Raw genomic sequence first — 26,082 nt, forward strand, 5'->3', positions numbered from 1 at the left:
AACCTGGTTTAGCCCATGTGGTTTTTACCAAGGTGTCGCTGCTGCATATGCCCTAGTTAAGTTGGGTGAGGGTAGATACCAAGGGTGGATGAGCAGCCCCAAAAAGGGCTCCACAAGCCCACCCATCAGAGCTGCTAGTCCTCCCATCACCTCCTTCCTCAAAACCTGCAGAGTCCCTCTAAGTCTAACAGGATCCTTGGTCCAAACCCCACAATGGCTATTTACAGAGACTTGTGAGGAGGTGTGTGTACCTTACAGAGCTGGGTTGAGAACAGCTGGGCATTCTCAATGGTCTCTAGCCTGGTCTAGGTGGGGTTGTAAGACAGAAGAGAAGGAAGGCTTCTGGCCCTGCCCCTTTCCCCCACAATCTCACAAGACACAAAAATCCATTTTCAAGTTTTCAAACTTTATTTCATGGAGACTGACAAAAGACACACATAAAGTTAGTAATGGTTACATCATGCTGAGTGGGGTTGGGGAGGCCTGGAGGCCATTGCCCAAACCAGAAGAGAGCAGGAGCTAGGCCTACCTTGGTATGGCATGGAGAGGTGTGGTGTGGCATGGCGTGGTCCCAGCCCCTCTCCCCAACCCCCAACACCCCCCCCCCCACAACAGGCCTCCTGGCTTCTCTTACAAACAGAAAATTAAGTGTCCGCCAGGCCCAGTCTTGAGTCCCAGCTCCCAGGGGGACTGTGCCCAGCTGGGGTAGGGATGGGAATGGGGAGAGGGCACAGGGAAACAAGGACACATGTTGCATTTTAAGGCGTTTCTGATCCCAGCAAACACCACCACCCTTCTCTCCCCAATATCTGGGAAAATTTCCTGGGGTCTCCTGTTATTCCCAACATGTGAGATACCAAGACCACCTCCAGGGAGGAGAGAGAGAGAGAAAGCCATGGCCATATCTTATTTATAAGGTGCAGCCCCATCCAGTGTATCATCCACCATCCCCTACTCCAATGCCAAGCTCCCTCTATCTTATGGGAGACTGCTCTACCCCCACCCCACCAGAACAGCGGTGCCAGGAAGGGGACAAAATGAAGGGGCTCCGGCTTTGAGATAGGGCACTCCCTGGGCTCCAGCGCCCAGGGACAAGGAATGGATTTGAAAACTGTTCCCCTCCCCCTACCCCTCACTCCACCACCCCCATGGATAAATCATCCTTTCTGAAAGACAGCTTTAAAAGCCACTTAGAGTCTTTGCTTCCTCTGAGACTTCCATGCCCCCCAACTCTAGTGCTGAAAAATGAGGGTGGGGAGGAGATAAAAGTCCAACTCCCAGATGTCCTTTCTTCCCAAAGTCACCATAATTACTCCAGTAAAAGCCACAGGCCACACCCATTCTCTTCAAGTTCAAAAACTGGGCCCTGGGGACCACTGCCTGAGGTGTTTCTGATGTGAGAGAAAGACCATGTTTGGAAGCCTGAGTGCAGAGCAACGATCATGAGGTGCAGGCAGCTGGTGTGTGAAGAATTGGGGACTTCAAAATGATCTTCCTGTGGCTGGGAGAGCAAGGCCCGACAGCATGTGGTCCCTCCCCTCTCTGAAGGAGTGAGGTCCATCCACCCACATTCAGATGCAATACCAGGCAGGAAGGGGGTGGACTGGCCCCCATCCCCCTGAGCACAGGGGATCCAAGCCAGGCTGGGAAGTATGGGAAGAGAGCCCCAAAGGCTCTTTGGGCCCAACAAATAAGACCAATTCTAAGTCACAGCATTGGCACCAAGCAGGCCTGAGGGGTCTGGGGCCTGAGCCACGGATATCCCCCAGGGTAAGGGAGATCGAGGCTGGACCCGGGTAGAAGGTGTAGCAGAGAGGGCAGAAACCATCCTCCTCTGCCTCTCATCTCCCCCAAAATAAAGCCTGAAATAAGACCCTCAGAGCTCACTCATGCTGTCTGGCTTCTGAAGAGCAAAGTCAGGCAATGAGGGAATGACACACACGGTTTCCATCCAGCCTCAAACCAGCCTCGGTGAAGCCTGCCTCGGGCACTGAGCTTCAGGCCGTCTGAGCAGAGGCAGCATCTCCTGAGGGAGTGTTGGTGTGTGTGTGTGTGTGTGTGTGTGTGTGTGTGTGTGTGTGTGTGTGTGTGTGTGTGTGTACGCACACAGGCACACACAAGAGACTGTAGGTAGAGGGGGATAAGGTAGGGATGGCAAGAAGGATGACAGTGCATTAAAAATAACAGATAAAGTCAGACTCTTACACACATAAATTATAAACACAAAAGACTGATGAAAGGGGTGGGAGGGGGTTGTGTGGAGGCTGAGGACCCAGTCTAGCTTGTGTCCCTCTGCCCTCACCTTCTCTCAGCCAGGGCTGATCCATCTCCATCCTCCTTGGGGGCAGAACAAGGAGGGAAAGAGAAGTAGGGCCTGGCCAAAGCCCCCACAAAAGAGCTGCAGTCTGTCAGGCCCAGGCCCTTGTGTGGCTGCCCCTGGGGTGGGGCCTGCCAGATGTCCAAAGAGAGGGCCGGGACCCAGGCCTTTGGAGCCAGGACCCTCCCCAAACTGGAGGCTGGTGGAAAGTAGCTCTCACCGGAGCAGGGGGTAGAGGGAGGTCTGCGTTTCCTCCATCCCCTGACAGGCGAGCAGGGGGGAAATTATATCTTAAAAAAAGCCATGAGTTTACAAAAATAGAAAATAATTACAACAACTGGCAGGAGGCAGGGCTGGAGGTGGACAGGGGCATCATGGGGCTGAGCAATGCCGCAGGGCAGGCTTATGTAAGGCGTCCTCAACCAGGTGCAGCTCCTTCTGGCCGACCACCACTCCCCGCAAGCAGCCCACAAAGCCCGTGCTGTATGCCTTGGGTAGGCTGTGTGCCACAGTCAGCTTCTCCAGGCCCCCTGGGTGAGAGGAGCAGGTCAGTCAAACCAGGTTGGCACTATCTGTCTGTCTGTCTGTCAGGGGGACACCCTCCATGCCCTGACACCCCTTCCCCCACTCCCAACCTGCCGCCATCCCTCAGTCCATACACCCTCCCACTGTCGGGGGGACTGGCTGTAGGGGTGACCTGAGCTGAGGAAACAGATGGAGAGAAGCTAATCTATACAAACAAAGAGAGGAGAAAATGCCCCTTCCTCCCTTCTTTGAAGAGGTGAGGGAGGGGTGCTAAGGGTGCGGAACACAGCATTCATTGCCAGACTCAACTGATGTGTTGGTTGATTTGGTTATTAAACATTTCCCCCTTTTGTTCTTTTGGTTACAAGGGATGGCAGGATGGGAAGAGGTGTGGAGAAGGGAAGGATAAAGACAGGTGGATGGTTTGTTTTTTCCAGAAGTGAAGATGATGCAAGGACAAAAGAGATCACTAAAACTTTTAAATCTAAAGAAAACAGAGCTGTGCACAGCCCAAGGGACAGAGTGGCTTCTGAGTAGCCGGAGACACGTGTGACTGCCATGTACTCCCAAGCCACAAACAATAAGTCATGTCTCTATAGGACCATCATTAAAGTGTCGACATAAAGTTAGTCTGCTTGAGACCAGTAGAGAATACAGGTCCATTTTGCAGATAAGGAAAGGGAGGCTCAGACAGTGAGTATGTGAGCACCCACAGCTTCCTAATTCCAAGGCCAGCAGAAATGATTCTTGGATCTCTGTCCGTTCCTGCTTCCTTCGCTGCCCTCAACTCGGTATGTAGAGAAGAGAGCTGGACATTTGACTGAAATGCTACAGATGTCACATGTCCCTGGAGGGGCTAACCCATTCCCCCATCCAGCTGGAGCTAAATCCCTCCAGCGGAGGTCATAGCTGAAGAGATAACCCATTACCCCATCACTTCCAGTCTTATTGGGCTGGTAATAAATGTTTGTAGACTGAAGGAAACCCTAAAGTTATCATTATCATTAGAACTAAGGGACCTCCTAAGAGATGACTTTCCCTTTTCCCTCCCCACCTTCCACCCCGCAGCTGCAGCTCACCCAGCCAGAGAGTTCCATCTGTGTCCAACTGTGTGGCCCCCAGTGGGGAGGATCCTGTCACGGGGGCCTCATTGCCGACCTGCAGGGAGCCCTCCCTTTGCACTCTGGGGGGAGGGAGAGAAAGCAGGGAGGCTAAATGAGCTCCTTCCACACAGACACAGACACAGATACAGATACAGACACAGACACAGACACAGACACAGACACAGACACACACTCTGCAGCCCTTCTTCACACCTCACCTCCTCTCCTCCAGGTAGCAGGACGGCTACCATCTGACTGGCCTTGCTGCTCTGGGCCCTGTCTGGCTTGCAGTAAGAGACCTCTGCTTTCATGGGTTTAATCCATCTCCTATCTGTTTCTGTGTGGTTATATGTGCATGTTGGCATGCATGCAGCATGTCCTAGGGCACAAAGGTAGGCATGCCCATGCATGCCTGCATGTTAGTATGTGTCTATGTGTACATATGTTTGTTTCTGAGAGTGACCGTAGATGTATGCATGTCTGAGTGTGTGTCACTGAATACTTGTGTGTGTGTGTGTGTGTGTGTGTACCAGTCCCCATGTGAACATGAACCTTAGTATACAGTACATGAGGAGAATCATGCCTATGTAGGTCTTAAGGGTTAGCATATGTGTACACATGTGTAGCATGTGTCTGTATGTCCATGTGCATTTGGGCATGGGGCTGTACTCAGTCTAACAAATTTAAACTGAGGCTGGGTTACATAGAGGTTCTGGCTGCCTCCTCAGACTGGGTTCACGTCTCCTCTCTTATCCCAGGGCAGCTTCAATCAATGCCAACCTATACCTCTGCCCCCATCCACTGGGGCTCTATGGAGCCCATCCCCCCATTACTCCTCGATCTCCAGCACTCCATAAGCCCCTGCCTGAGCCTGAAAGAGACCAGGCCTCTCTCCCTGAGGGGCACCCAGGGCCAGGATTCCTGCTTCTGCTGGGGGCCAGGCTGCTGTCTGGGCCTGCCTACCCTCCCACCTGCCTGCCCGCCTGCCCACTGGCTGAAGCATCTCAGCCACCCCCTACAGCTGTCTCTGCTCTGGCCTGGCCTGGCCCACCCTGTGCTGTAAATAACCAAGCTGTGTCCCCAGGGCAGGCCTGGGCATTCTCCCCTCCAAAGCCATCCCTACCCCCATCCTCCTGGCCATTCCTAGAATCTGGGACAGGCAAGTCTGGGCACAGCCGGTACCCCCTGCCCCGGCTCTCACCTCTATTATTAGCCCAGGGCCAGCGGGCCAAGCTGGGCCAATGCCCGAGACAGTGCGCAGCTGTCCTCCTCCCCAGCCCCCTCATCCCTAGCTCCTGCTGACCTGGAGGCCTTGACACGCAGCCAGCGGTTGGTGTTAACAGGCACCGTGGAACGCAGTACAACGGGCTGGGAGCCCAGGTCATAGGTCATCTGCAGGCGGCCGTTCACGATGGCCAGCGCGATGTAATCGGCCCGCTCGGTGCCCTTGCCGCTCCACAGCACCAATCCCTGCATGGCCTCCGTCCGAAGGCTCAGCTCAAAGTGGTTCTCTTGGAGGGCCTTCTCACTGTGGGAGGAGGATGGGACAGGCTGTCAAGGACCTGCCAGGGTGGGGGGATGGGAGTGACAGCTCAGATGGACTAGGAAGGGAGCAGCGGCCCCTTGGGCATCAACATAGCAAGTCTGGACATGCACACACAGAGATGGAGCGGAGGCAGAGACACACTGGGAAGGACAAGAGAATCTGAGACACAGACAGAGACGGAGACAATGGCAAAGGAGCTCAGAGACCCAGACACCAAGAGACAAGTGAGAGACCAAGAGAAACAGAGAGACACGAAGAGATTGAGAGGCAGGCAGGCAGGCAGGGAGGGAGGCCACAGAGGGCCTGGGCACTTGGGTACAAGCTCACCTGGAAAGGACCCCGGAGTCCAGAGCATCAGGACTTAGAAGCAAGAAGAGAGGGAGGGAAGCAGTAAGCAGGGAGAGAGGCAGCCTGAGCAGGGCAGGGAGGCCGGGGGGGATGAGACTGAGGCAGCCCCCAAGAGGGGACACCAGAACCCCGAGACCAAGGAACCAGGGGAAGTGATGGGGAAAGGAGGAAGCTGCTCCCCCCACTCCATTGCTCCCGGGGATGAAGGGGCATACTAGTGTTGGGTCCTTCCCTTCCTGGGGAATAGAAGGCCCTCCCTGAAGGGGGCTGAGCCCGCCAAAGGTTGCTCAGTTCAGCTCTTTACCTTGGGGTAGACCTCCCCATGATCAAGCCCTAGTAGATGGTTATTCCAGGAGTACTTGGGTGGGGCACTAGCAAAACTGAATCTGTCTTGGGTACAGGGAAGGGATCACTAGGCCTTCCCTTCCCCCTCTCCAGCATCCTGGAGAAACTCTAGGAAGAGACCTGTCAATTCTCCCTGAATCAGAGAACTGGGAGGGTCTTAATAATGGGGATGTAGCCCCTTTAGACAGAACACGGGGACTTCCTGTGGGAAAGGGGACAATCTGTGGCCAGGCCACTGGAAGCATGCAGATGTCTCTGCAGCCAGCGGCCCCAATGCCAGCCCAGGGCCAGACGGAGCCCAACTCTTAGCTCCCAAGGGAGGAGGAGGGATGGGATGAGGCAGGACTGGAGGTCAAGGGGATGCCCTGTAGGGGAAACACAGCATACCAAGTACACCAACACGCATGTGTGCTACAGAGACAAACACGTCCCCAGTCATGGGTGTATATACACAATGTCCTTAGAGGCATTGTAACAGACAGGTAGGCCCTCATCATTGAGAGAATGGTGGGCTGACCTAGCCCAGCCAGCTTCACTTGGGGCTGAGGACTGGTACCAGCCTCGCACATGTGGAAGACAGGGGAACTGAAGCTCAGGAGAGTGGCAGAGCCTCCTAACAATCAGGAAAGCTCTTCCTGACATCAGACCCAAATCTTCCCTGTTACAGCTTGAGGCCCCAACTTTGAACCGCGGTTCCTTCCACCTTCAGTGCTCCCATCACCCCTGGGCATGGCTTCCTAGCTAAGGCTAAGCCTGGGGACAGGTGGCCTTTAGGGATAGGGGAGGGATGGATGGATGGATGGATGGCCTGTGAAGCAGAGGGGCAGTGCTCTGGCCTGGGGATGGCTGGTGACACTAGGGATGCTTGATGGGTGACCTGCAGCTAAGAACAAGGGGCTTAGAGGTTGGCCAGTGGGCACATGAGAATGGGGAGCCCTAGGAAAGCCAAATGGCCTAGGAAGATTGGTGGGGATGAGGGGGTTGATCTGTAGGACCCCTGAGGATAAGGAGTCTGGGAATGGATGGACGGTCCCTACAGCTGGCTCTGAGGATGGGGGCTGGGGGAGAGGGGAAAGGTTGGGGGCCGGAGGATGACTGCATGATCAATGAGGATGGCAGGTGTCCAGTGGGGGGTGGGGGCTACTGAGCTACTTACGCTGGGATCTCATTGGTCAGTTCGCTTGGAAACAGAGAAACAAAGACAGTGAGAAGGCAGGACGCGGACAGGCGATTGGGGAAAGAAGACAGACAGACACCAGAGACGTACAGAGAGTGCAGAGAGCCAGGCTAGGGAGGGAGATGGGGGCCGGCTGGAAAGTAGGAAGGACAGCAGGACAGAGAAAGACACTGCTCCCCACCCCAGGCTAGGAGCGGGAGGAGGGGAAGGGGGGATCTGCTCAGGGACGTTGATGGCGGCCCCCATCTCCACCTGTGGGCTCCCTCCCAATCTTCTTAGAAGCTGCTGGGTGTCCTGGAGGCAGCTGGCGAGGGGCCCAGTGGGAGGACGGGGGGACAGGGGAGCTTCGGGGGTTGGGGAAGCGTTACCTGCTGGTCACTGCATTGTGATACTCAATGAATGTGCGTCCATCAAAGGCAATGGAGTCCAGGTCAGCAGCTGACTTCTCAATCAGCCCTGGGTACAGTGGGGTGAGGAGGAAGGAGTTAGGATCAGCAGTTAGAGCCAGAAGGAACCTCAGGAGCCATCTGGCTTAACTCCTTCATTTTGTTGGGAGAAATTGTCCCCCAAAACATAAATTCTTGCTCAAGAGCCCACAGGTAGGAAGAGGCTGGGTTGGGATTTGAACCCAGGTCCTCCGGTGCCAGCTCACTTCCTACTGCTGGGTTGGGATTTGAACCCAGGTCCTCTGGTACCAGCTCACTTCCTACTGCACCATGCCCTTCTAACCTCACCTCCATTCTTTCCTGAGTCTGACCTGAATCTCTAACTATGGTGGAAGAAAGCCAATGTGGTACAGCTCTGTCTTGCCAGGCTTCTCTCCCAAACCACCCCCTAACCGAGCCCCGGCCTCACCCTTCTCGCAGTGGGCTCCCGAGAAGCCCCCAGGACACCGACACTCATAGGTGTCCTGCTGGGGAGAGCAGGAGCCCCCATTGAGGCAGGGCTGGCCCGAGGCCCGGGTACAGGGGTGGTCAGGGAAGGAGGAGATCTCAACGGCATCCAGGACATTCTCTCTTGTTAAGAGCTGGCGGCCCTTCAGTGAGACCTGGAAGCAGGAGAGGGAAGGGAGGGGTGTCGGTGCTATCTGGGAGCCATGCCCCACCTCTGGGTCCCCTGGCCGGGGTCGTGGGAGGAAAAAGTCCTCTCCTCCCCTCCCTGTGCCGAGGGCAACTCTTACCGTCTGGATGGCCCCATCAAAGCCTCCAGAGACAGCAGCTGCTCGGGCTAGTTTGCTGAAGTCAGGAGCACCTCCAACATAGAGTGGTTCCTTCAAGTTGAGGACAGTGTGTGGCATCTGGGTGGGGTGGCGGGGGGAGGAAAGGAGCCATGAGAATCTAAGTCAGAAGGGTGTACCTCACACACCTTCCCTTGAATCTGAAAGACCCTAGGGGATACACTTAAGACACCCCCACAACCACTAACACCCCCTTCCCTAACCCCAAAGACAATGGCTCTACCCAGGATTCATTGGAACACACAGAAATGGCTGATGAAGGGCTATCACTAGATGCAGGGCAGGAAGTCAAGAATGCAGGAGGGGTGTGGAGGCAGTTATTCTAGACACTGGATCTGAGTGAAGATGGAGGTGAGCAATGGGAAACAACAAAGGACAGGAGGAAAGTAGCCAAATTAACAATTCAATTCAAAGAGATTTAGAGCCAGGAGGCCCAGAAAAGTCAAGAGAGTCAATCAACCAAGCATTTATAAAGCACCTACTATGTGCCAGACACTGTTCTAGGTCCTGGGGACACAAAGACCAAAATAAAAGAATTCCAGCTCTCGAGGGGCTTGCGAATGGTAAAGTGGGAGAAACATGACTTGAACCCAGGCTCTGTCCCCAAATTAAATGTTCAATTCATTCTACCAGGCAGTCAGGATTCAAAGTGTCTCCTGTGCTCACAACCCCATGCTAGTGACAGGAATGCCTTGCTCTGATTTCATCAGTTTGGGAAATCTCTCCACTCATGCAGGATTGCGACCCCTCAATCAATCACTCGGCAGATGGTCTTCTCGAGTTGCTGGAGTCAAGAAATTCACTTGCCACCAGCAATCTGATAACAAGCCTCCCTAAACTTAGGCAGCTGGGTCTCTGACCAGATTAGCCTCACCAGCTTGAGTCTGCTGGCACAGCCTTCAAGACCACAGTCACTTCAGTACCATGATGAAGCACCAAGGGGAGACTTCAGCAGAGGCAGTGACCTAATCCTGCCCTCCAGGAGCTTACAGGCTAGTGAGTGTTTGGGGGGAGGAGGAGGGTTGAGGAAGGGACACGTCCACAGATGACTACAGGTCAGGTTAGAATGATGTCAGGTTACAGGACAGTGCAAACAGAAGCAATACTTATCTGTACCTTTCGGGATTTCTGAAATCCGGAGGGGGGCAATGCAGAGAGAGGACGAGAAAGAGGGAAGCGAGGAGGAAAAAGAACCAAGACAAAGATAGACAGACAGAGACGGGGAGAGACAGACAGGGAGAGAGAGAAAACACATCAGTAGGATAATGCTGGGGGATCCCAAGGGACAAGGGTGGCCAGCAGTGGGGAGGGGGGAGGAGGGGATCCCACAGGGCCTCCCCTGCAGTTAGAGATCTAAGCAGAAGAGGGACACGGCATTGCAGGGCCGGCAGAAACATCAGAACTTTTCAGAATTGCTAGGGAAAGTGACAGCTACAGAAGGAGTTGGGAGAGCCCCTCCGCCCCAGGTACCCCATCCAAGCTCCAGGGTCCCAACAGCCCCTTTCCCCAGACCAGCTCCCTGCCTGTTCCCCTACTCACCCCCCAGTTAGAATCCCAGGGGAGGGGGTCTGGCCTATCCAGCTGCTTTAGTCAGGGGTAGGGTGGAGCCCCCCATTCTAAGCTCCACCCCCAGCTTGCTCTAAGCCTCCCGTCAGCTCACTTACTGGGGACTCTCCCAGCACTCTTTCTCCATCATTGATCCACATGGCCCCCTTCCTCCCATTTCGCTCCAGAGAGACTTGGATCCATTTGTTCAGGGTGATGGGTTCCTTGCTCCTGGTGTGTGGGAGACGAGGCATTAGAACAGCCAGCCCAGCTCAGAGCTCTCTCAACCCTGACCCAGACCTCAGTCTCCCCTGCCTGGTCCAGCTGCCAGGTGCAATCCCAGCTCTAGTCAGTCACCTGATAACTGCGGCCCCTTTGCCCAGATCATAGCGATATTCCAGATGCCCGCCATGCAGGGCCAGGGACACGAAGTCGCCTTTGCCATCCGTCTTCTGCCCATTGTAGAACAAGACGCCGGTGGGACTCCGGGCCAGGAATACCACTTCCATGGCCATCTTCTCCCTGTGGCAGATGGGAAGTCATCCTAGTCATCCTCCAGCCTCAGGGCCTTCACCATGATGTCCAACCCTAGGTCTCATGTGGCCTGTGGGGAGAGCCAGGAGCCAGACCACAAGTGCCCTCTGCACCTCCCACCATGAGCTTCAGACCCCCCTCACTCCCCCAGACCTGACTGTCGATCTCAGCCCCTCTCACCCCCGGACATCCCCGAAGGTGTGCAGGCCTTTCAGCTCCAGGTAGGAAAAGCCGTTGAAGGTGGGAAGGAAGGGCCTGGATGGGTCCTGCTCTGTGACTGGGGAATGGGGGAGAGGGAAGTCAGGAGGCTTAGAGCAAGCAGGCGGCATTCCACGCTTGTCTGGCACACGCCCTGGCTTCCCTCCCACACCTCTCCTAGTTTCCTCATCAGTAAGTGAGAGGCCCGGCCTCGAAGGACCCTTCCAGCTCCAGACCTAAGAACCCCAAGAACTTGAAGTGAGAGGACCTGAACTCAGATCCTGGCTTTGCCACAGCCCTGGGACTCAGTTTCCTCATTTGTAAAATGAGGTGGTTGGACTAGCCAGCTTTAGAGCCCCTGTTCTGGGGCACAACGAGGTGGGACACCTATGCGATTACTCCAGGATGCTGACACAGAATCCAGCGACAAGCATTTATGAAGGGCCTACTATGTGCCTGCCTGCCACCATGCCGGGTGCTGGGGGTATAAATGAAATACATGAAGTAATCTCTCCTCCCAAGGAAGTCTGAGCGCAGCCTGTTGGTGCCACACTGCACAGTGTCCTCTGCAAGCATCCCTGCCTGCTCCCCTCTCCTTCTTCCTAAGGATGGGCTGGACTCTGTACCCCCCAACTGAAAGTGCCCTAATTTTCTCTCCCTCTGCCTCTTCTTACCTGTCTGACAGAACTGGCCCCCTCGCCCCATGGGGCATTCACACTTGGCACCTCCTTCAGGCAGCACTCGGCAGGTAGCTGCCCCCTGGCAAGGATTGGGCTGGCAGGGATTCCTCTCATCAGCACAGGTAGGGCCTGGGGGTGGGGAGGGAGATTCAGGTCCCGCTATCCCTAGGCCCAGCCTCTAGGCCTGCTCTTGTCTTCAGCCAGTCCCTCATCCCACCTCCGCCCCACTCTCCCACACTGCCGGCCTCACCTTCTCGGCCCTTTGGACACTGACAGTGGAACATGTCAGCCTCTCGGGCCTGGCAGGTGGCACCATGGTGGCAGGGGTTGGGCAGGCAGGGGTTGTTCCCACACTCGCCCACTCCTGAGCCATAGAGAACATCTGGGCCTTTCTCTCGAAGCCCCACCCTTTGGTTGTTCACATCCAAGAGGCGGATGCAGCCCCTCAGGCCAGCCCGGGCTGATGTGCGCTCTGACACTCTGCCAGGGGAAGGAGCCGGGGGCAGGGTGAGTGCTGGGGCTCAGCTGGCCATGCCTCCCCGCTACCACCAAGCCGCCTGCTCCACCCCGCCCCCACTCACACGGATGCTTGGTCTTCAGGGACACCACCCACAAAGAGGTCTGTGTCCAGGTTGAGACCGTCAGTGCCGCTGGGACTCTCGCCGGTCACGTGAGGCTCCCCATCCACAGAGAGCATCCCTTGGCGCCGGTTCCTTGTCACCACCAGGTGGTGCCACCGGCCACGCTCCACAGGCACCTTGCTGGTGACGATGCCCATGCCCGAGCCCGTGTCAAACCTGGTGGGTGGATATGGCATTGCAGGGTAAGGGGCTCAGATTGTGAGCTGACCCTAGGGTGCACAGCCCTCCCCACCCCAGGCCCCTTATTTCAGAAATTCATCACTCACCTTACCCACACCTGATCCAGAGGTCAACATCAGATGGGTTTATAGAGCCAGATGGGGTCTTAGAGCCATTTTACAGATTCAGAAACTGAGGCTCAGAAAGCGCCCAAGTGATTTGGCTCAAAATAAGTGACACACAGGGAGTAAAGGGCCAAGGTGGAAGTCGAACCCTGGTCTGCTGACTCCCTTTCCCACTCTCCCCCATGTAACCAAGACAAGCCCGGAGCACACACAAGGACACAAAGAGCCATGCAATGTTATGCAAGCACCCCACAGGCTAACTCAGTGTCACACACACACATACACACACACACACACACACCATATACACAGTGGCTCTCACAGTCCCATGAACACTATCCCCCCATAATCCATGTCACACATACATATACCGTCACACATACACAGGGTCACACACACAAGCTCAGACCCCAGGCCTGCACTCACCCATCCATCCATCTACCAGCCATTGGGCTGTCCAAGCATCCAGGGTCCTGCCCTCTTGCCTGTACCTGAGTTCCACAAAGCCGTTGACCAGCGTGAGCGCGATGAAGTCCTTCCCGGAACTCTGACCGTTGTACAGGAGAAGCCCGTGGGGCTCGGACACTCGGAACTCCATGGCCACACGCAGGGTGTGGTAGGCTCGGAGCGTGGGGAAGGCCAGGTAGGATCTGCCCCCAAAGGCAGGCACGAAATACTGCACGGCTAGGGGAGGGGCACAAAGTGCATGCTGGGGGGTGGTCCTCCGGCCTCTGCCCTCATTGCCAGCCCCAACCTAACTCTGCCTCCACACCCACCCCACAGCCCACAGGGCACTCCAGCCAGCTCCTCACTCAGGGGCCCCCTAACCTTTCTCACAGACGGCACCGCCTCGGCCTGCTGGACAGCTGCAGCTAAAGTCCTGCCCATTATCCTCACAGGTGCCTCCATGGAGGCAAGGGTGGGAGTCACACGGCCGGGGAGGTCTCCGGGTGATGGGGGGAGTGGCGGGGGGGAGGGCCGCAGTGGTGGATGGTCTACGAGTTGCTGGTGAGGCCAGAGTCCTGCTGTGAGGCCAGCCCAGGTGACCTGGGTACATAGTGTGGGGAGTCACAGCAGAGGTGTGGCGGCTGCCTGGGGTCATGGCTTCAGCTGTGGCCACAGTGGTGGTGGTGGTGGCCGTGGTGAATAGCATAGGGAGCCAGTCTACAAGAGAAGAAAGGCACCATCAGTGCCTGGTGTATGACTGGGGAGAAGGGGCTGAGCACAGCTCGGGGCGGGGGGTGGCGGTCCTGCCCCCACCCCCAGGAGGCCTCTGCTGCTCCTTCAATGCAATTTATGCCCTCATTCCAGGCAGAGGGGGATGAAGGAGCCCTGTTAGTTAAGAAAGAATGCCTTGTTTCATTTAGGGCCATCTCCTAGCTGGGCTTAGGGCTGCCCTGCCCCTTGGCTCGGAGGCAGGACAGCCATGTCCCTAAAGCTCACAGGGGTGGGAGAGAATGGGGGAAGGTAACTGAGCTCCTAATGAGCCCCCACAGGAGGGAGGCCCCAGGACCCCAAGTCCTGAGATCAATGGAGCAGACAACAGGCCCGACTGGTCCCCCAGATCAGAAGGCCAGGCTGGGTGAGGCTGGCACTCACCAAAGTCCATGAACTTCACGTGATCTCCAAGGGGCTGTTTCACTACTAAGACCCTCTTCTTGGATGCTCTGATTTGTTTCAGCAGGGCCCGGCCCACATCAAGGGCTGTAAAGGATGTGGCTGGGGGGAGAGGGAAGGGGAAGCGGGGATGGGGGCAGCTACTTAAGAAGCACTGACCCCAACTGCCCTTTCCACCTCCCCAGCCAGGATCCCAAACAAGGGGGTCATTGTTAGAAGCTCCCACACTGGCCCTTTTGTCCCTGGGGCTCCCCTGCCTCCTCCCCCTGCCCCCCAGAACCTCTTCCATCATCTGGACTGCCCCACCCCAAGCCTGGGGGAATGCAGGGGCAGGCAGGCTCCTCACTCACAGGGGTCAAAGTGGGCATCTACAATGGCGCGCACAGAGCCGCCTGGGCCCAGGTCCCGCATCCGGACACTCCGGAAGTCCTTCTTGACGTCTGAATTCCGGAACAGGCCCTCCAGCTGTGGGGTGGGGACAGGGAGGCAGACCCTGAACTCAGGGGTCTGATCAGACCCTCCTATCTCCAGGGTTGGCCTGGCTTATGACCTTGGGGAGCAGGATGAGGTCCCAGACCATCCTGGAGGCCTCTAAATCCTATTCTGTGTCCCTCATGGTCAAGGGGGAAGGAGAATGAGAGAAACCAGAGGTCTGCGGGGGTCATTCAGTCCATCCCCCTGTCTCTGGACTAGCTGTACTCATATTAGACAATAGTTCATTTCCTTGGGGAGGTCCATAGCTTCCCTGTTCTGAGGTTCCCCAGTCCCTCGTTCAATGCATCCCTGAACCTAAACTCCTGCTAGGCAGCACCAGGCCTGAAGTTAAAAAGACCTGAGTTCAAATGTAGCCTCAGACACTAGCAGTGTCACCCTGGGCAAGTCACTTAACCCTGTTTATCTCAGTTTCCTCATCTATAAAATGTATAACACCTACCTCCCAGGGTTGTTGGATAAAAGGACAGAATATTGTAAAGCCTGGCATGCAGTAGGTGCTTAATAAATGCCCATACTCTCATGCCCTGGTGTTCTGTCTGGTGAGCACTCTGCATGGGGTGTGTGGAACAGGGAGAGGCCCCAGAGCAGGGACAGAAGACATACCACGCTCTCGATGCTTCGGGCCGTCTCCCCAAAGAGTTCTGACTTGGGATCCGCCATCTCTGGGGTATAGAATAACTCCTGACCCTCGACCTCTTCCAAAACCAGCACTCCCTGGAACACCTTAGTAGCTGTGGGGGTGGAGTGGAGAGAAGGAGAAAATGAGCCCCTCCCTCCCTAGTTCCCTGGCCACTAGACAGTGCTGGCATGGGGGCCCGGGCCCCAGGATAGCAGGCGAGCAGGGCAGGCGGGTGGTTAGTGAGATGGGGCTATGAAGATTAATGGGAGCTGGCAGGGGCGCCCAGAGTTACCACACAGCCTCCTGCGGGCGGCGGCCCCAACGGCAGGTGCCCCCAGGGCTGCCTAGGTAACAAGAGAGAGACATTAGCCAGAACACAGAGGGCACACGTGTGTACGCGCACACCCATCTCACACACAAACACACGCATCTCACACGCCAAGAGCTAGAAGGGCAATCCGCACACAGGCCTACCTCCCAAGGCTGCCCCTTCAGGCAGGGGCTCCCCAGGGGCCCTTTCACACAGGTGAGTGGGCAGACCCTGCCCCCGCATTGTTGCCCAAATCAAATAATCACGTATTAACCGCCTACTGCATGCCAGGCACTGTGCTAAACACCAAGGATACAGAGAGGCAAACATGATGCCTGCCCTCAGAGAGTGTGCATTCTAATGAAGAGAACACGGCAGTCAGTAAGTGAGTAACAGAATTCTCTACTGAGTGGAAGGTCCAGCACTGGAGGGCTGCTGGGACGGGGAGGGCTCAGAGTCAGAGGAGAGGCGTCCTTGTACGGGGAGTGGAGGCCTCATGGGGGAGGGGGTTACCAGCCTGCTCAGACACAGCCCCGCCCTCCAGGGCCCAGCCCCCGGGGCCCTTGGAAGGCCACAGACCTGGGCAGTTAGTGCCCTCGGCATCCAGGGCAGGCGTCTCTCCATCCGAGCAGCAGCCCAGAGGCAAGTTATAGCAGGAAGCCCTCTCGATGGCAGGTGTGGGGGCCATCACACCCCCCTCTTCCAGAAGTTCCATCCCTGCAGGCAGAAGGGATTTGGGGGGACAGAGCTGAGTGGACAGCCCCAGCATGGGGTCACCAAGGTCAGTTGCTCTGAGGGCACGTTCTGAGTTATCCAGTCTGGCCAGGCTTCCTGGAGAGAGGGCCATGTCTCCCCCAAGAGGCCAGGGCAGCAGCTGAGTATCCTTCTCAGACTGGGGGTTTGAGGGGAAAAGGGGTCATGCCTCCTCCTTCAACCTACTCATTCTCCCATTCATGCGCTGAACAACCATTTTTAAAGGCCTACTATGACCTCAGACATACAGTGAGCCATCCCTCCCCTCAAGGTGCTTACGCTCTCCTAGGGAAGAAATAACAATCCACGAACAAAGACAGGTAACCGACTCCCCCTGCCACTGGACCACGTACCTGCGGATCCCACCCCACTGGCCTCCAGGTCACCACTGAGCTCCTCGTCGCCACTACTGCCGTCGGCACTGCCCGATTCAGAGTAGACCAAAGTGGGGATGGCAGCGGGGGCTACAGGAGCAGTCAGGATAGGCCGCACCGTGCTCCTGTGGATGCCTGCCGTGGTCCAGGTTGGAGTGGAAGGCCGTACTGTTGTTCTGTGGAAGCCCAGAGTGGTCCAGGCGGGAGCAGCGGGCCGCATCGTGGTTCGGTGGACACCTGCTGTGGTCCAGGCTGGCACAGAAGGTCGAGTGGTTGGACGGCTGCGGGGTGTGGAATGGGCGCCCCGACCCTGCCAGGTAGTCCCCGGTTCTGTGGTCACTGAGGTCTCTGGGGCCTGGCTCGTGAACTTTAGGAGGGAGGGCAGGATGGTTTCTGAGGCCTCCTCAGATGGAGCTGTGGGAGGATGGGCAGGGGGGCTCCCGTGGGTGATGGACTCTGAAAGGAAAAGGAGGGGGGATTTCTATAAGGTGACTTCCAGAGGAAGGGATGGGCCAGGGAGGTGGGGCCAAAGATGAGGAGAAGGGCAGGCTGTTGACCTCCATCCATCTCTGCTGAGGCTGGGACAAGAACGAGGGAGGGGTTTAGATCTGTGGATGAACCTCTGGGCATGTGTCTGGAAGGTCACCAGGGTCTTTGCTTACACCAGCCTCCCCTGGACTAGGAGGGCCTCAGCCTGAGGCAGAGACTGGACAGCCCATCCCTGGGGCCCCCCCTCACCATGGCATTGCCCAAAATGCCGCACAGTGATTGTCCGGCCTTGGCGGCAAGCAATGGTCCTCAGTTGACACGGGTCTCCATAGGTCACTCCATCGGAGCCACAGACCTGGGGAGGGGAGGTTAGGAAGAAAAGACTCAACCATGGTAGAGGGCAGCGAGGGAGAAAAGTGGGAGGGGAAGGGGGAGGGAGGTGGGAGGAAGGAAGGGAGGGGAAGGGAGAGGGAGGTGGGAGGAAAGAAGGGAGAGGCAGGGGGAGGGAGGTGGGAGGAAGGAAGGGAGGGGAAAGGGGAGGGAGGTGGGAGGAAGGAAGGGAGGGGAAAGGGGAGGGAGGTGGGAGGAAGGAAGGGGGAGGCAGGGGGAGGGAGGTGGGAGGAAGGAAGGGAGGGGAAGGGAGAGGGTGGTGGGAATGAAGCAGGTACAGTAATAGAGGGGCAGCAACCCCCCACCTGGGAGGGTGCATGGAGAGGGGGCCACCCCCTTCCCACACAATGACCAGCCCTGGTGCCCACCCCAGCCCCACAGTCTTCCTTCCCACGTAGTGCCCAGCCCTGGTACCCACCCCCAGCCCTAAGGTCTTCCTTCCCACATGGTGCCCAGTCCCCAGCCCCACAGTCTTCCTTCCCATGTGGTGCCCAGTCCTGGTACCCACCCCCAGCCCTAAGGTCTTCCTTCCCACATGGTGCTCAGCCCCCAGCCCCACAGTCTTCCTTCCCATGCGGTGCCCAGCCCCCAGCCCCACAGTCTTCCTTCCCATGTGGTGCCCAGCCCCCAGCCCCACAGTCTTCCTTCCCAAGTGATGACCAGCCCTGGTACCCATACCCAGCCCTACAGTCTTCCTTCCCATGTGGTGACCAGCCCTAGTGCCCACCTGCAGCCCCAGCTACACTCTCACTAACCTTGATCATGTTGTCCTCTGGACACACAGGCGCAGGGCACTCACAGTGGGCAGAGCCACCAGACTCCACACAGGATGCCCCAAACTCGCAGCTCAGTTCAGCACATGACTTGGGAGCCGAGGGGTCTAGGGGTGAAAACACTGTGAGCTCCCGGCTCTCTGCCGATCTTCTGGGGCCGGCAGGAAGAGGGATGTTAGGGAATCAAGAGCTTGGAATTGGGATGGGACCTGGGATGCCATACAAGAAAAAGAATCCCAACCATGATCCCCAACAAGGGGCCATCTTGTTTTGGTCCTTAGAATACAGTAAGCATTTAATAAATGCTTATTCTGTGCAATGAATGTGACCATGGGCAAGTGACTTCACCTGAGTCTCAGCTTACTGATCTGAAAAACAGGAGCGATAATGCCTGTCATAGCTGCCTCGTGGGGTGGCCAGGGGATCCAAGGAAACGTTGGCAGGACGCTTTGTGGTTAACCATAATGTGTTAGATGAATGTCAGCCACAGGGACCCAGTGACAACACTTTCTGAAGCCGGGCAACTCCTTGCCAGAGACGTCAGGGGATTCTCATTAGGAAAATGGACTAGACTAAAGGCAAGGGTGTGCGACAGCTCAGACCAGGTCATGAGAGCTGATTGTTAAATGTTCATTGTGAGCACTTACACCTTGGATTTTGGCAAATGCTACAAATTTGGGCTTGATTTATTAATTATCTAAACTTAAGAAAGTGGGGGAGAAAATGTTAATAAGATTAAACTGAAAAATATATCGTGAGCACAATCCAAACTCCTCCCCCCTCTCCTCCAGAGAGCTGGTTGTTAAATATTCACCAGCATACCACTAACTAGATGGAGCTGGGATAGAAAATAGGGGCGTTGCCCTTTCCCTCGGGTCCCATTGGCTCTACAGACTTGCTTTGGGATGGTGGACTGTGTCTCAGCCCATCCTGCCCCCGCCCCCCATCCCACACAAAGCATTCAAGCCTTCTCTGATTAGCCCCACCCAGAGCAAGGCTCCCTCTCTAGGTGTGGGGGTGCTGATGTTCTTTGCCCTCACCATTCTCACAGCCGGAGGGGCCCAGGATGCTGCCAGGGGGGCACTGGCTGCACTTCATGCCCGTGATGCCCTCCTTGCAAGAGCACAGTCCTGTCATCTGCTCACAATCATCCCGTACCGAGCCTCCAGGGTCACAGTTACAGGCTGGAAAGGGGGGAGATGGAGCCATGAGCCTTTGACCATGGGCACTGGGGACACCTGGTGGCAGTCAGGGGCTGGGGAGGGGCAGAGACCGCACCAGGCCTTGGTCTTTGGCCTCTTGGGGACCTTGGCTCAACCCTCCTGGCCACTCCCCAGCAGCTGCAAAGTCCTATTTCACAGGCCTTCCATGAACCCCATGAATGCAGGGGGTGCAGATAACCCCCCAAAAGTGAATAATCCAAAAGGCCTCTCAATTTTGCACCAGGTTGAATTCCACCCTGCTCTAGGCGACATTAGCAGCTGGCCAGGAGTGTGTCATGAGTCAAGGGGAATCCAGAAGTCTCTAACTAACCACCAACTGCATGTGGAGTTGAACGTTTTGTGGTATGTATGTGTGTGTACACATGTGATTGTGAGGTGTCAAGTCTGGAAAAACTACTCAGGTATGCCACCCACCACGTTGGGACCTGCTACCTCCTCAAGGCCTCTCACGCCCAGCTCAGTGACTATTGCCACCCTAGGGTCTCCACTCAGGGAAATGGCCCATCCAGCCTAACACCCCAAGGGATAGAAGAGACAGAGCCTGACCCCTTCTGTCTGACCTCATTGACACCCAGGAGGGCAAGGGAAAAGGGATGGCAAGCCAGGCTCCCAGTCCTGACGATGGGGGTCTGGTGCAGACAAACAGGCCTCGACTCTGCATCTAACACTGGGGAGAGAAGGGCTGGCCCGCCAGCCCCTGGCCCTTGGTGCAGGATCCCCCACATTCAGGCACTCACGGGTGCAGCCACTCCGGCCATCAGTCACAATGCCACGGAAGTTCCAGAAACCTGGCTCGCATCGATCACACTTGAGGCCACCCACGCCTGGACGGCAGGAACACTGGCCTGAGGTGGGGTCACAGCCTCCCCCGTAGGAGCCGTATGCATTACACTGGCAGGTGCCTGCAATCCAGAGCCAGAAGTCACCCTGGGGCCCCCACAGCTGCTCCACCCTGGGGCCCCACTATGATCAAGCTGTGGTCAGCCCAGATACACTGGGGCCCCCAAAGTCACCCTTGACCCCTGGTCAGCTCTGCCAGGGGACTTCGAGAGGAAAGTAAGTGACCAAAGCCTTGGGATGGGGATCAGTGTGCCTGGGCTCTTCCTGGGTTTTTAAATCCCTTAACCCCTCCAGTGTCTCAATTTCTCTATCTGTGAACAAGGATAATATCTCCCCCACCCCATCCCCCCAAAAACCTGCTGTCCCTGGGCTAGAGAGCACACACAAACACACACACTCACTTGGACAGCCAGCCAAGCCAACACCCTGGGCCCTGGTAACATTGTCCAGACAGCAGCCATATGGGGTCTGAGAGCAGTGCAAGACAGGAGGGGGAGGGACCACCGTAGGTGTGGCTAAGACAGTGAGACAGGTACAATTGACCCCATGAGTGAAGTTGATCTGCCCAGGAAGGCCTAGGCCACCCCCTCCCCACACTCCCAGCAGCCCCCACCCCCCACCCTGTTCCCCACCATCTGCTCTCCCTAGCCCCCCTACCTCGGCAGGCACCCTGGGCTGTGACATACAGCTCCTGGCGACTCTCACACCTCGCCTTCTTCAGCTCACATTCATTACCATAGGTGACCCCATCAGAACCACACACCTGGATGGGAGGAGGAGGGAAGGGAGGGCCCTGTGAGACCAGGGGCTGGGAAATAGCCCTTCCTTTCCCTCCTTCCCCATGCAGGCCAGGCTGGAGACTCCAGGTCCGAGGAGGGAGGGGAGAGGTCATGACGAGCATGGATCCTCACCGGGCTGCGTAATACGGTCTGGCAGCTGAAGTCGCAGACGCATCGATCGTCCTCGGCATCCTCATCCCACACACCTCCTCGTCGCCGGCACCGCTCCTGCTCACAGTCACCATCCTCACCCGAGCCGGAACCGCCAGAGCCACATTCTGCATTGAAAGGGGTGGGAAAACACAGTGAGAAGCCCAGGTCCCAACCCTTGCTTCCCCGAGGCTCCTCACCTCCAGTCCCTAGGCTGAGCAGTGTAGACAGGTACAGGAGATTAAAGTAGTCCTCACTGAACTAGTGGTAACTCAGTTACCTGGGACATGCATCATCCCAGCTCAGGGGAGACCACTAGGATGGTAACCTCAGACAAGGCTGGAGGACACTCTCCCCTCCCCATGCCAGCCCTACTCAGAGCTGGGGAGTGGGGAGTCACCTGCAACAGGAAGGACACCCCAAGCCCCCTCCCTAAAGGGCAGTCTCTGAGCTAAGCTGTGGGTCTACCAGGCCCTTGAGCCATAAGCATCATCAGGTCCTTCTGGGAGAAGACAGTAAGTCTGGAGGTATAGGATAACCTAGAAGTCTTGGTGCCTGGGGCCAGCAGCACAAAACACAGAGCAGCCTTCAAATCTTTATGATGCAGGGGCCTCTCCAGCCTGGCTAGAGGATTTTGTTTGTGTTTTTTTCTCTTTTTCTAAGTGGGGAGAGAGAATGAGGGGGAGAAAATCAATGACTATTAATGAAAAAAAAAAGAAACAGCTAAGAATATAAAGAATTGAGAGAATCACTGGAAGACTTTGATGAAGTGATGAAAACCAAAGCGAGCAGAACATGGGACACAGTAAGATACAATGACTATGATAATGTCAATGAAAAGAACCACCAAAAAGAAACCTGAACACCATCTCATCCTAATAACCAAATCTGTCCCTGAAAAGGAGATGAGAAAAGGAGAGGTGGGGACCTATGGGTGGAGACCATCGCATCTGCTGTCTCACTCAGGCAATGGGTTGCCTCATTTTGCTAAATCCCTTTTTTAATCTCTTTTAAAAAATGCTTCCTTAGAAGGGCTTGCTCCCTGTCAAGGGGAGGAAGAATAGATTAATAACCATAATGATAATAATTAGCATTTATAGTGATTTAGGATTTGGAAATCTGTATGTATACTTAGAATTATAAATTATATAGAAACAAAAAAGCAATAAAAAATTTTATAACCAAAATGTCCATACCCACTGACCCAGAGATTCCACTGCCAGGCATGTGGCCCATAAAAAGAAAGGCTCCTATTTACACAAAAATATTTATACCAGAATTTTTTTAATGTATCTTTTTTGCTAGCGAAGAACTGGAAACAAAGACACCCACTGATTGAGGGATAGTTAAACAGTCTGGGGTCCGTGAGTGTGATGGAATAGTACTGTGCTGTAAGAAATGATGACTACCAAGAATCATGGGAAGATTTACATGAACTGATGCAGAGAGAAGTAAGCAGAGCCAAGAAAACCATATAGGACAGCAACATAAATGGAAATGGTGACCACCACAGGCCAATCCAAGGGAAAATTATAAAAATCCAATTGGAAAACTATAAAAAGAACAAGTTTGACCCTAAAGAAGAGATAAGAGATGCAGCTCCCTCAGACCCCGCAGAGGTGGGGGTCCACAAGTGTGGATTAGATATTCTGGATATGTTTTGTTTTGTTGAATCTTTAGAAATTCTTTATCATAAGGGATAAAGGATGACTCACTGGGGAGAGGAAGAGGAAGGAATTTGGAAACAATCTAGATGACATAAAAACAAAAGGAGTCAATAAAAGTATATTTTTCAAAAATAAATAATTAAAACAACTTCAATCAGGGAGAGAAACAGTAGCTTGTCTTCTATTGAAGATGTGTTTTTCAAGTCGACAAGCATTTATTAAGTGCCTACTTAATAATGCCAGTCATTAAAATTATTAAATTAATCTCTAGTAAATCACTTACTAAACTTAGTAATGTCAGTAATTAAAATAAATTCAGTTGGTGGGGGAGAGAAGCAGTGGCTTCCCTTCTATTGAAGAAGTGTGAACCTCAAGTCAAAGGAAGCATTTATTAAGTGCCTACTGTGTGCTAGGCACTGTGCTATAAATACTAAGGATACAAAGAAAGGCAAAAACAACTCTTTCCCACCAGAGAGCCGTCGGGCAGAGTCCCAGCTGGATGAGGTGCTGTGGCTCTGGGCACACCTACCATCCTCGCAGGGCCCAGGCCGGGCCTCATCAATCTTCTTCTGCTGCTGGCAGGCAGCTTCTCGGAGTTCACAGCTGCTGCCATAGGTGACTCCGTCGCTACCACAGACCGGGCTAGGGGGCGGCCGCTCACACCGGGGACACACGCACTGCCCGTCAGAGCACACAGCCCCAAAGGTACATACTGTGTCCCCACACGTCTCTGTAGAGGGAGGGAGAAGGAAAGGTGCATCACCTCTACCCCAGATCTGCCAGGCTGACCCTAGACTGCAAGAGAGAACGTAAAAAGCGGGGAATGGGGGAAGCGGAGGGAGGCAGCAGGCGGGGGACCGGGACACCAGGGCTGGCTTTGAGTGACCCCAGCTTCCTGGGTCTGGAGGGTACTCAATGATACTGGGCCTAGGCCAGAGCTGAGGGAAAGGCAGAAAACTCCCACCCAGACCTGAACAAAAAGCCCCTCCACAATAACCTTAGCTTGGAGACCTTTCCTGATGGAGAGCTCACTACCTTCCAAGGCAGCACAGGCCCCTTTTGGACAGCTCCCGCCAACAAGCCCACATGGGGCCTTCGCAGGACCGCCCCCGCCCACCCTGTGAGGCCAAGCTGAACAAACATAACCTCTCTCCTATATGACAGCCCCTCTCCACCCCTATCCCTAGCCTTAACAGCCTGGGAGTTCTTTCCATCAATCCCCACATGGCCTGGACTGCAAGCCCTTCGCTAGCCTAGGTGTCTTGTCAGACTCCCTCCAGATTATCAATGACCTTCCCTGAACCCAATCCTCCAGATCTGGTCTAAGGCCAAGGACAGTGGGTCTTGTCCCTTCCCTACTCCTGGAAGCTTGGCCTCTCTCAACACAGCCCAAGATCAGATTTTGTGGCTGCCTCAGCACAAGCTTGTGCTCCACTAAAACCCCTAGAGTCTTTTCAGAAAAGACTGCCATATAATCCAGACTCCCCTAGATTGTGTTCCTGAAGTCAGTTCTTGAGGAAAGGGCACTCCACCAGGGCCCAGACACTCACTGCAATGTCCAGGGGAGGCCACACTGAGGTTGATCTGGCGAGTGCAAGCTTGCACATGCAGTTCACACTCGCTGCCATACGTGTTCCCATCAGAGCCACACACAGGCTGGGCTGAAGCCACGCACTCCGTGGGGCACACGCAGCGGCCTGTCTCTGCCTCACACAGGGCCCCAAACTGGCACTTTCCACAGAGGCCTGCAGGAGAAGCAGAAGTCATGTCACTGGGAGACTCCAGACATCCCAACAATGGTTATATGTCCTTGTGGGTCATATTAGCCCCTCACTTGTCACAGGGCACCCCCTTCACTGTCCCTTCAGGATTCTGACATCACTGACCACAAGGCCCCCCAGTTATTCTCCTTGTCATTAACTATAGGACCAATCAGATGCTGCCCTCAAGTCTTTCAGGTTTACTGACCACAGGGCCTGCCCCAGTAGCTCCCTTGGGGCCTCAGAATCATCAACCACAGGGCCCCCAATTACTTCCCTGGGGCCCCTGGAATCACTGACCACAGGGCCCCCCAGTCACTCCCCTGGAATCATTGACCACAGGGCCCCCCAATCACTCCCCTGGGCCCTGGAATCACTGACCACAGGGCCCCTTGCGGGTGACCAGAATCTCCTTCCTGAGGACACAGGCTGTGGCTTCCAGCTCACAGGGGCTTCCATAGGTGACACCATCATTGCCACATACAGGGTCGTAGAGGCCAGCACAGACCTGCTGACATTCACACACAGCCTCCCAGTTCCTCACCACACATGTGGCCCCGAAAGGACATTGGACACCCAGGCAGGGGCTTGGGGTACCCTGGTCTGAGAGAAAAGGAAGGTAGAGGGAGGGTATCAGAACCATCCTGGGGTATCAGAGAGGAATGGGGGGGGTGGGAGCCTAGCCTTTGGCAGGGGAAAGTTTGGGGAAAAATAAGGGAAGGGAGTTAGATTCCTTCAAAAACAGACACACACACACACACACATACACACCCACCCCAGTGGAAAAAAACAACTACACTTCCCACTCCCAACTACAAAAAAGAAACAAGGTGGGGGGCCAGTAACCCAAAGACCCTCTCCACATGACTTTGAGACACATTCTAGGCCATTTGCCAGCCTGCCGCCAACACCTCAGGCCCCAGTCTGAGGCTTCTGGAGCCACTGTCCAATTTGGCTTCATTCTGGGCTCACTATTATGCACCATCTCCTGCCTGGAGCTACCCACATTGAGCCAGGGCTTAGAGGAGCGGGCATGGATGTCAGGTGGGCTGTGGAATGCCCTTCGGAGAGAATAGGGCCCTGACTCTCCAGTGGGCCTGGGATTGGATGGCTGGGGAGAGGGCAGCCCCAGACATGACCCCAGGCATAGGATCCAAGATCTAGGGTTGGAAGGGCCTGAAGAGGCCATCTAGTGCAATCCCCTTTGTTGGATGGAGGAGGAAACTGGGGCCAGAGGTGGGTAACCACCAGAGGTGGGTAACCACTGCCTCTCTGGGCTCTTCCATCACAGGCCCTGGGCTTGAGCCATTCTCACCCTCCTTGTAGTGGCCCATGACCCTCCTCTAGCCAAAAGCCTTGTTGG

The 26,082-nt window shown here is 55.4% G+C and overlaps 1 protein-coding gene across 1 annotated transcript in view; it reads right to left on the reverse strand.

Moving 5' to 3' along the window:
* Positions 1-385: 385 nt before the first annotated feature.
* Positions 386-26,082, reverse strand: part of AGRN (agrin) — a 91,487-nt gene continuing 65,790 nt past the window's right edge. Inside the window, exons 8-37 of the mRNA XM_036744872.1 lie at positions 25,101-25,322; positions 24,510-24,704; positions 23,489-23,689; positions 21,275-21,420; positions 21,021-21,126; positions 20,765-20,878; positions 20,261-20,425; positions 19,341-19,484; positions 18,283-18,407; positions 17,387-17,492; positions 16,628-17,104; positions 16,101-16,238; positions 15,196-15,323; positions 14,448-14,562; positions 14,080-14,199; positions 13,309-13,644; positions 12,972-13,164; positions 12,137-12,352; positions 11,806-12,035; positions 11,550-11,684; positions 10,858-10,954; positions 10,501-10,665; positions 10,263-10,374; positions 9,715-9,726; positions 8,542-8,658; positions 8,217-8,409; positions 7,730-7,817; positions 5,249-5,473; positions 3,922-4,025; positions 386-2,847 (exon numbers count right to left, since the gene is read on the reverse strand). Of these exons, the coding sequence (XP_036600767.1) occupies positions 2,690-2,847; positions 3,922-4,025; positions 5,249-5,473; positions 7,730-7,817; positions 8,217-8,409; positions 8,542-8,658; positions 9,715-9,726; positions 10,263-10,374; positions 10,501-10,665; positions 10,858-10,954; positions 11,550-11,684; positions 11,806-12,035; positions 12,137-12,352; positions 12,972-13,164; positions 13,309-13,644; positions 14,080-14,199; positions 14,448-14,562; positions 15,196-15,323; positions 16,101-16,238; positions 16,628-17,104; positions 17,387-17,492; positions 18,283-18,407; positions 19,341-19,484; positions 20,261-20,425; positions 20,765-20,878; positions 21,021-21,126; positions 21,275-21,420; positions 23,489-23,689; positions 24,510-24,704; positions 25,101-25,322 (4,883 nt within the window). The 3' untranslated portion in view covers positions 386-2,689. The remainder of the gene's footprint in view (positions 2,848-3,921; positions 4,026-5,248; positions 5,474-7,729; positions 7,818-8,216; positions 8,410-8,541; positions 8,659-9,714; positions 9,727-10,262; positions 10,375-10,500; positions 10,666-10,857; positions 10,955-11,549; positions 11,685-11,805; positions 12,036-12,136; positions 12,353-12,971; positions 13,165-13,308; positions 13,645-14,079; positions 14,200-14,447; positions 14,563-15,195; positions 15,324-16,100; positions 16,239-16,627; positions 17,105-17,386; positions 17,493-18,282; positions 18,408-19,340; positions 19,485-20,260; positions 20,426-20,764; positions 20,879-21,020; positions 21,127-21,274; positions 21,421-23,488; positions 23,690-24,509; positions 24,705-25,100; positions 25,323-26,082) is intronic.

The sequence above is a fragment of the Trichosurus vulpecula genome, chromosome 2, assembly GCF_011100635.1.
Source record: "Trichosurus vulpecula isolate mTriVul1 chromosome 2, mTriVul1.pri, whole genome shotgun sequence".
Taxonomy (NCBI): domain Eukaryota; kingdom Metazoa; phylum Chordata; class Mammalia; order Diprotodontia; family Phalangeridae; genus Trichosurus; species Trichosurus vulpecula.